At 37.5% G+C, this 10,689-nt stretch overlaps 1 protein-coding gene across 1 annotated transcript; it reads left to right on the plus strand.

The window, feature by feature from the left end:
• The first annotated feature begins 479 nt into the window (after nt 1–479).
• Nucleotides 480–1,907, plus strand: LOC149229691 (uncharacterized). Its single transcript, XM_089381107.1, has one exon. It carries the CDS (start codon nt 480–482, stop codon nt 1,905–1,907), a length of 1,428 nt encoding a protein of 475 aa, XP_089237233.1.
• Nucleotides 1,908–10,689: the final 8,782 nt, after the last annotated feature.

The following is a 10,689-nucleotide window of genomic DNA, read 5'->3' on the forward strand; positions in this document are numbered from 1 at the left end:
TTGCTCTACAGCGCTTCCCCTTCATCTCTTTATCATTAACTGACGGCATCAAATACCTGGGGTACAGATTAAAACCTCTTGGCTATCGGATTGCAGATTGGTCTTGGTTAATAGCAAAGGTGGAGAAAAGACTGCAGGTTTGGTATCACCGATATCTTTCCAGAGCCGGTAGATTGACTCTTATAAAAGCAGTCATTGAGGCCACTCCAGTATACTGGATGACCTTGGCATGGATACCTCGGGGCATCCTGAACAGATTACAAGCCATATGTGCCAAATTTTTATGGAATGGGCATCACACAGGGAAGCATTTTGCCTGGGTGAATTGGGCTACCATAGCAAAACCCAAGCGATGGGGCGGATGGGGCATCAAAAACCTCGACTACTTTGCCAAGGCGCTGGCTGCCAAACTTGGGTGGTGCCTCTTGACCACGGATAGCCTATGGGCTCGAGTCGCATAGGCTAAATACATCAAACCAATGCACCTTATGGACTGGTCAGGCCTACAACACAACTCGGGCCGAAACATTTCAAATATCTGGAAAGTTGTCCTCCAATCGTTGCCGCTATTGAGGGAAGGAATCACCTGGCGCATCAAAGAGGGAAACAGTGTTAGGATTGGAGTGGATCCATGGGTCGGGTGCGGTAATTCGCACAGGTTACCAGATGAGTTAATAGCGCACCTCCATGCCAAAGGCATCTCACATATCAAGCAAATCGGAGACAGGGCGAACACCACCTTCCTGCATCAAGCGTGGGCATCCCCCCGTACCTTAGAGTTACCTGAACAATGGCATCAAGTATGGCGGGTTTATACCGATGCTCTGTCGCAGGCCCACATACGACTCACCGAAGGCCCCGACGACATAATCTGGGCAATCGCACCCCATGGCAACTATTCGCCCAGGTTGGGATATATAACTCTTATGGAGCCATATAAGCCCACGGTTATTCTCCCTGTCTGGAAAGAGCTCTGGAAACTGGACGCTGCCCCCCGAACTCGACTCCTTATGTGGAACATCTTAGCTGATAAAATACCAACTGGTACCAACCTCATGAAACGTGCATTCCATGGCCCGTTCAGATGTCACTTGTGCTGTTCAGGTGAGGAAAGCACAGCGCATTTGTTCCTCTTTTGTCAGGTCACTTTAGCATTTTGGCAAAGCATCGTTTCACATTATCCATCCCTCAAGGTCTGGCAGGGACAGAATCTCATGGAAACATGGAGCGAATGGTGCCGATCTCACACAGGCAAATCCGTCAACATGCCCTTACTTGTTTGCTGGGCAATATGGATTGCCCGAAACCAGGTTATTTTTCAGAACAAGGAGCCACATTGGCCTGTCATACTGAGACACACCATTGCTGATTTTGAATTACTTCCTACAGCTGTACCAAAAAATACCACGCGCACCTTCAGACATATCAACCTGGATAAATCGATGCCTTGGGCTTTTTTCGACGGCTCTGCCCAAGAAATAGGTTGTGGTGGAGGAGCGCTCCTATATCTCAGCGATACCCATTTCTATAAAATTCAGATTAATCTGGGTCATGGTACCAACAATTTTGCTGAATTATGTACAGCAAAGCATATCATCCACTTTGCCATACAGAAACATTGCAGCCATCTTCAGTTATTCGGAGATTCACAAATTGTATGCAATTGGTTGAACGATACAGCACACTGCCATTCTTACTCTCTGAGCCACATTCTCCAAGAGACAAAAAGGCTGATTGCATCACTTGAATCCTTCAACTGCAGCCACATATACAGGGAACAGAACACTGTGGCGGACCAGCTATCCAAAGCAGCAACACAAATTCAAAGGGATGGCTGGCTAATCCAAGAGGAGATTGATGGATCATCCCATCAATACTACCACAGACCATTCCACGATATTCCTTAGGATTGGGCTTGGTCCCACATATATCCAATGTTTTTTTTGTAGTTTACTTGACCAACTATTTTATTTTATGTAGCTGAACCAGCAACTGATGGGCTCTCTGCGCAGAGCCGGAATGTGAAAGTTTATATCAGGCATACTTCAGCATTAGCTGTTAGGACTCCCTATCAGAAGACATGATAACGAGGCTCCTACAAGATGGTTACCGTCCCACAATCATGAATGCAACTGCATCTGTAAAATGTAATTTCTCCATTAATAGAAGTTACGATATTTTCCTTATGGGAAAAAAAAAAACAAATACATCTTTTTTATTTTTATTTTTGTAAAGCTAGTTGTTTTTTGTTGCAACATGCTATGGAAATCAAAATCGGTGATAATTTTTTTTTAATTCATTTGTGTATGTAGATGACTTATAATGGAAATAATAGTTCTACAAACACTTATATTCATTTTTTATCATCAATATGAAAAAATGGCTGAATATCATTTTTTTTGGCTTTCGGGCTTGATGAGATTTCTGGAAAAACAGTCAGGACAGTCATGTTTTGAGGGACCAAAAGTGAATATTTTAAAAACCTGTTTCTACCCTAGGTGGCCCTTGATTTCTACTTTCTAACCCAATTTTAACCACTCAATTTGGATTTGAAACGAAAAAGTTAGAAACAAAACATTGACAGGGTGTCTAGTGGGCAGCTCAGGAACAGAGTTGGGACAGTCCGTTTTTGGAGGCCTAAATGTTTGAATTTTTAAAACCTGTTTCTATGGTAGATTCCCCTATGAATATAGTTTACAATGCAATTGGAATCACTCATTTTTTATATCGTATGGGGAAGTTATGATCAAAATACTGATTGTCTATCGTAAATCAGCACCCTTAAAACTATGTCTTTCTGGCTGTTCCTTACAGTATTTGACCTATCAATTCTTCTTTTCTTCAAAACCTGTTTCTATTGGAGATAAAAAAATGAATCTACTTTCATTTCCAATTTGAATCATTTGAATCCGACATCAAACGAAAAAATTATGCTTGAAATATCAATCGTTGGTCTAAGTGGGGTAATCGAAAATGACTCTGTAATGCAGGTTGTTCTAACTAAAGTTGACATATCATATCATTGAATTTTTAAAACCTGTTTCTATTGGAGATATATCTTTGAATTATCTCTCATTTCGCTTTGGAATCACTCAATTTGGACGAAAAACAAAGAAGTTGTGATTAAAACACCGCTGGTTAGTATGGTCGACCACTGCTCTCCTGCAGGTGACAAATAAATTTTACTTTGTTATTTTCTCTATGGATTTGTTCTACAGAGTAACTACTTGTTAGTTTTTTTGCATAATTCTTGGATTAGGGGAGCCGTGCACCTCTCTTTCTCCATGATTTAATGTTTTATTGCAGGTAAACACTCGTTTTTTGCAGGTCCTAGGAGAAAAAGAATGTCAATTTATGGACGAGTGATTCTTGAAAGAAATTTTAAATGAAACAAAGGAATTTCATCCAACTCATTACCCAATGGATTCATAATAGAAGAAATGAAGAATTGATTTCCATTTGAAGAGTCATGTCATGTCTTTGCTGCCAAAACATTTTTCAAATAAATCTTTTTTTTTGACATAACATCATAGCTGTTGTAACTTAATTTATTTATTTACATACTGTTTTTTGTTGTTTCTTTTCTAATTTCTCTTATATTTTGTATTTCAAGTGTTGCTTCATTCAAAGTGTAGCTCATCCTCAGCATCAATGCCATGAACAACTAATTTGTTTTTTTGCATGTTTGCATTTTATGATTGTCCATTTTGTTGTTCCTTTCTGAATGGAACAACACTTCTGCACTTTCACGTTTTGTTGTTCCTTTCTGAATGGAACAACACTTCTGCACTTTCACGTTTTGCTGTTCCTTTCTGAATGGAACAGCACTTTTGCACTTTCACGTTTCGCTGTTCCTTTTCGAATGGAACAACACTTCTGCACTTTTCATTTTTGCTGTTCCTTTTCCAAAGGAACGACACTTGCGTTACTTTTCATTTTTGTTGTTCCTTTTCCAAAGGAACGACACTTGTGTTTTTGTTGTTCATTTTCCAAAGGAACGGGCACTTTTCATTTTTGCTGTTCCTTTTCCAAAGGAACGGCACTTGCGTTTTTGTTGTTCCTTTTCTAAAGGAACAGCACTTTTAGTTTTGTTGTTCCTTTTTCCAAAGGAACGACATTTCCATTTTTACACTTTTTGGTGTGTATTTTTGCTTTTTTTTGTGTGCATTTCCTTTGTTGTTCCCTACAAGGAATAGCACTTTTTTTAGTGTTTTTACTGTTCATTCAAAAGAGCAACACTTTGGGAATATTTTTGAGAGCAACCCTTTCCTTCCTTTTGTAGGATTACTCCTAGTTCATCTCAACCACATTTTACTGATTCCCTTTCATGGCATGAAGTACACTACTTTTATAAGGACAAGAATTATGGATTCTATTGAAGCGAGTTAATATCATTCACGTTATGATATTTAACAGGACAACTCCTTGATGATAGCTTATTTTCAAAAGGGACACAATTATTTATATACTACGTTACTGCATTGTTTTCTGTTGAACATGATATTGATTGATCATCTTAATACCATGCTGGTTCCACCCTTCTTGGTTGTAATCTTCTCTGTCTGTAATAAATGAGATTATGGGTATATTTTTCTATTGACATGTTCAACTTCTTCCACCATCCCTGCTCTTAAGGAGTACTGAGCCTCCCTCATTTTATCATAAAAATATGTAATAACAACAAAATTTTGTTCGCAGATGGAGGATAGGGGGTCTCATTACGAGCCAGCCTACCATGTTCATAAGGTTGTAACAAAGTGACATTCCCATTATGGCCACCACACCAGGGTTATGATCCATTGGATAGCCAAATTATCCTTGGAATAGGAGGTCTCATCACGAGCCGGCCTGATCACTTTTGCTACATCCCAGTGAATGGCAGTGTGATTATCTGGTTACCACACCAGCACACTGATCTCTTCTGTAGAACAGCATTGTAACTCTCCATTTATAAATTGAGGATCCTGGCTCATATGGGTTAAAAAGCAACCCTGCCGAGGCTATGGACGCCTGCTGGCAGCAGCGGCTCTGCTTATGGAATTGAAGTTATATCTTATCGTCAATTATTATTATAATACCCTTTTTTTATTTTTTTTCTTTTTATCAGAGAAGTTATTTCCTTAACTTTTTCCCTGTTTTGAACCTTTATGCATGAGAAATTGTTTTATGATCAATCACATCATTTTTAGCTAGAATACCGTCAGCAAAGCATCTTTTTAGCATATTGTTGTCCTTGTTCGTTTTGCATAAACTATCATCAATCCAAAGCGTCCTATCTCTTATTCATAACTATCTTTACACACTTTGCTCTCAATATAACCATAACTTTCACCATCCTATCATTAATAAGTGTACTCTGCTTCATTTACTGATATATTGTTCATTCCATTGCCTTGCCGTCAGCACCACCCCTTTCATATGCTTTATGGTTATGGAACCCATTTTCCAATTGGAGGGGGGAATGTATGCATTATGGGATTGCATGCGATATGATTACTGCACTTTGCCATACCTTGTTGATTTGACAACATATTAGTATTGCATGTATACATAAGTTTTTCTAATTGAAATTTTGCATGCATCTTCTCTATTGCTATTCAAAGCTAACACTATGGATTCAAGAACATTGTATGCAAAATAGTGCTTTGTTTACAGGAGAACAACAAGTATGGGCAGAATTTTATTCGTAGCATGACCACACTATTGCACTTAACAGAAGAGGCTCGCGAACGTGAACAATTCTTCAGACATGGTGTGCTTACCTGGATTCCACCTTTTGCATCACTTTCCGCACCCACTCAGCTTCAACAACTGCCAATCCATATATGTCATTTCACATTTTTCTTTTTGGAGGTAAAACTCGAGGTAAAATAGCATAATTTTCTAATTTATTACGAATTTAGGAGAATTTAATGAAAATCCATTTTGAGCATTATTTATCATCCTTCATTTCACATCTTTACCACTTCCCCTTTTTCAACAGCATATCATTTCCGAGTGTGGGGGAGTGTTCCTTCATTTCTTTCTTATGACCACGTCATTCATATTCTTTATCATCCATTGCTATTCTTATTCATTCTCAACACCTCCCTTATTCCATGTTGTTTTACACCAAGCATAGAATTCAACAGATAGTAGCAACCACCTCTATTTGTTTTCTAGCATCGCATGAGGGCATGCTAATTTTTCAAAGAGGGGGAGGAATTGCTACGCATGATGGATGTTTTCTATTTTCTTTCTCATTTAAGGCATACAATTTTAGTGTAGAAATTGATTTCCATAATATTTTTAAAACTATGAACTCAATTCTTGTGATCTCTAGGAAACACAGACATACTATTAAAATACACATACCTAGATAAATTCAAGATAAATTGGTTCATAAAATTTCGGAAATCATGCACTCTCACCTACAACCATTTTGTTTATATCTCATGATCCGTGCATCAAAACAGTCCGATTTTTGGATCATAAAGGCATTCATATATTATAAATTTACTTGCCAAATTTCAACAAAAGCTGGTTTGTAGTTTTTGAGAAAATGGTTAATGAAGTTTGCTATTATTTATATCATATTTTGTTGCAACTTCATATATACATATAGTTGAATGTCAATGTAAAAATTGTTATGCCTTCATCAAGATTACTAAAAGTGAATATTCATTAATTAAGGAAGAATTCATTTGTTCTATCCATTTCATGAGCTGAGATGAACATATTTTTTATTGCTTGGTTAACACATGGGTTTTTGTCTTTGGGTTGCATGAAGACATGCAATATATTCAGTTTTCGTTGCATGAGGACATGCAACATATTGAGTGTGGGGGTATGTTGGACCATGAATACGACCACTTTTTAACACTTATTTCATCCATTTTTACTCTTCTCTATTATATCATCTATTATAATTTATCATTTAAATCCATTTTATAAATGATTTATGCTCTTATGGATGAATATTATTTATTCTCTTTTATTTCTAATAAATTGATGATTATGCGTGATTTTATCAATGATAGTTTTAATAAATCAGTTGTAACATTATTCACCATTTTTAGCCTCCAAGATAATTTCCAGATTGAAGACTTGATCATTAAAAGTGCCAACTCAGAAATTCGCTAGAATAAGAAGTGACGGTTTTGCGGTTGAGATTCTGAGCAAATGAAGCAGAATCTGGAAAATCTGGAACATGGGTTTTGTCCAGAACGGACCCAATTAACTTTAACAAAGAACGGTTTGCCCAAATTCGGCTTGTACTGAGAGAAACGCAGGGTTCTTTGAGCACGATTTTCTCAGATTTGTTGTTGCGGCCGTCCTCCAAATCTCAGCTGCAAAGCCAAATTCGTCTTGCTCTTGTTGAAAGCTGGATGGAAATATATCTTCTTGTTTATCAATTGGTTGGAAACAATCTAATTTTGTAATAGAAATCATGTTGTACTTATCTTGATTGTAACTGCTCTCTGATCTCTCTTTATTTAAATCACAACAGAGATCAGAGAGGGGGGATGATTTCAATTGATGGAATTGAGGATGAATTAGAGATTCAGAATTGAGGATGGCAGAGAAAATGGATAATGGCTGAGAGATTGAGAGATTTCTTGTTGTAATCCACTGTAACTCTGCTTTGATATTTTAATATAAATCTAGTTGTCATTTCATCTTTGATCCTGAAGTAACCCAGCAGCATCCGCTGGCGGCTAAGGGCCCAGCCTCTGGTGGAGTACGTTGTTGTTGTATTATATCTTTATGCTTCATGTGTGGTTTGATTTCTTTCTTTTACTCTGTTCAGTAATCTGACACACTTTACTGTTTTACATATCAGCGCTATTAGATATACTTGATTGGATACTATCGTTATCTGCAACAGGAATGCTATGTTATCATTTTAACTTTGTATCACATTGTTGTTCCTTTTGATAATTGATATAACATTGTTGTTCCTTACAAATTGTCATTCGATTACAGATTAACCGCGTTGTATGTTCCTAAATCGGTACCACTGTATGATGTATTCTTAAATTGTGACTGTTGTTTATTCGGGATTGTTGTTCCGTTACAATTGCTGTTACTTTGTAACTGTGATTCATGCATATTGTATCGAAGCTCGGATTACTGTCCCTTTTAATGATAAGTGTGTTGCGTGCTTGATTTGGATTGTTGTACATTCATATTTAGTTGTTGTTCCATTTCTGAATTGTTGTTTCATTTCAATTGCTGGTCTATTTCAAGATTGCTGATTCGTTGTTTCATTTACTTGCCATTTCTTAAGGACAGACTCAGGTTGTAGTGAGTGTCAGCTTCTGCTATTTGGCTCCCAGACCTATGATCTGCTCCCATCAGTTATGAAAGTGATAGGTTATTGCCACCAAACCCTTGGCTGATGTGCTGTTCTATTTCATTGTTATTTCCTTTACTTGCCATTTCATTTACATTCATCAAGGACGATCTCAGGCTGTAGTGAGCCCCAACATCTGCTACCTAGCTCCCAGACCTCGGATTTGTTCTCATCAGTTATGAAAAGGATGGGTTATTGCTACCGAACCTTCGACTGATGCAATGCTTGGTGTGATTTAGCCTTTTGAAGTAGTTAAGTTGTAGACATGCACCCATTTACTTTGTTGTTCATTTCTATTGATTAATTGCACTAGTTTGATTTTAAAGAGTTTTCCTAGTTTACTTTCAATGGCAGCTTTAGTTCAAGTTCGATTTCCTTTTGATTGCTTTAAAGCAAGACTGTCAACTGTAGAGAACATTGGTTATTGCTTCCTCGTTCCCAGATTGATTGTCTTGTTCCGGTTTGATTTCAATTGCATCAATCTCTAGAGGAATGAGTTATTGCTACTGTATCCTCAATTGATGTTTGCTGAGTGAATAGTTGGATTTCAGAGCATTTGAGTTTATGTTATTGTTAGATTTCTTCTTCAAGCATTCATTTACTATTGTAGCTTTTAAGCACTATACTACAAAACATTACTCTTGAGTAAATAGCCGCCTCAGACTGAGTACACTCTTGAAATAAAAAGTCGTCCCTGGGTTGATAATTAATGTGAAGGTAATTAGGAGTTTAAAAGACACCTTTTTATCGCTCCACACCAGGAAGCCATTGAACCAGAGACTGAAGTTGAAAACGTTCCTGTAATTGTACCTTGTAACAATGTTCCTGTAGAAATCGAACCAGGGAGAACACTGAACGTTAATCTTGACCTTTCACGTTCCAATCTGAATGGTTACAGAAAGTCCTTCAGCAACATAAAGAAGCCTTCGCTTGGGAATATACGGATATGAAATGAATCTCTGCTAACTTATGTACTCATCACATATACATTAAAGAAGAATGTTTATCTGTTAGGCAACCACAGAGAAGAATGAATCCTGCTTTAAAGAACATTGTCAAAGACGAACTACATAAGCTATTAGATGTGGGATTTATTTACCCAATCTCGGACAGTCAATGGGTATCCCCACTAGTCATTGTTCCGAAGAAGAATGGCAAGTGGCGGATTTGTGTTGATTACAGGGAATTAAATAAAGCAACTCAAAAAGATCATTTTCCCTTACCCTTTATTGACCAGGTCCTTGATACATTAGCCAGAAAGAAGTTCTTCTCCTTTCTGGACGGATTTAGTGGGTACAACCAAATCCAAATAGCTCCTGAGGATCAAGATAAAACTAACTTCACATGCCCTTGGGGAACCTTTGCATACCTATTCCTTCCATTCGGTCTATGTAATGCACCCGGTAGCTTTCAACGGGAAATATTAGGAATTTTTCTTATATAGACAATGATAGTGTTGAAATATACATTGATGGCTTCACTCCATATGGGGATTCTTTTGAAAAAGCTCTGGAAAACTTAGAGAAAGTACTTAAAAGATGTAAGCAGACACATGTTTCTCTTAGTACAGTGAAATGCCATACGATGATGAAAGAAGGAATAATGTTGGGACACATGCTTTCAACTGCAGCGATTCGGGTTGATCCTACCAAGGTATAGGTAATATTAAATTTTCCTCCACCTAAGACACTAACATAGGTGTGTAGTTTCATTGGTTATGTTGGCTATTATAGATGTTTTATAGAAAAAAAATCTAAGATAACATTTCCACTTTTTCAATTGTTACCTAAGGATGCAGAGTTTGTGTGGACAGATGAATGTAAAACAACCTTCGTGGAAATCAAAGAAATAGTTTGCAATGCTCTGATATTACGACGTCCTGACTGGAAGCTCCCATTTCATATTTCTACATATGCTTCTCACACAGCAGTAGGGGCAGTCTTGGGACAACAGGAGGACAAGAAATCGAACGTGATCTATTACGTCAGCAAGAATCTTACTCCTACTAAACTAAACTATACGGTAACTGAAAAAGAGTTTTTGGTTGTTAATCATTCTATTAATAAGTTTCGGCATTACATTACAGGGTATCCCACTTTCGTGCACACTAATCATACAACCATCAGGTATCTGATGAATAAACCGATATCTCGTAGTCGTATTACAAGATGGTTATTATTAATTCAAGATTTTGATATCACCATTATAGATAAGACATCGAAAGATAATGTAGTTGCGGATTTCCTGTCTAGGCTGGATACTAGTGATGAAGGTACACCTGTAGAGGATAGTTTTCCAGATGAACATCTCTTTGCAATTTCTACTCACACTCCGTGGTATGCAAATATTTCTAA

This window comes from Pinus tabuliformis, chromosome J, assembly GCF_031772625.1.
Source record: "Pinus tabuliformis cultivar Carrire ecotype Pingquan chromosome J, CPIR1, whole genome shotgun sequence".
In the NCBI taxonomy this organism is placed as follows: Eukaryota; Viridiplantae; Streptophyta; class Pinopsida; order Pinales; family Pinaceae; genus Pinus; species Pinus tabuliformis.

Excerpts from the sequence above, each read along its gene's own strand:
- LOC149229691 (XM_089381107.1), top strand. The coding sequence starts at position 480 with ATGCACCTTATGGACTGGTCAGGCCTACAACACAACTCGGGCCGAAAC.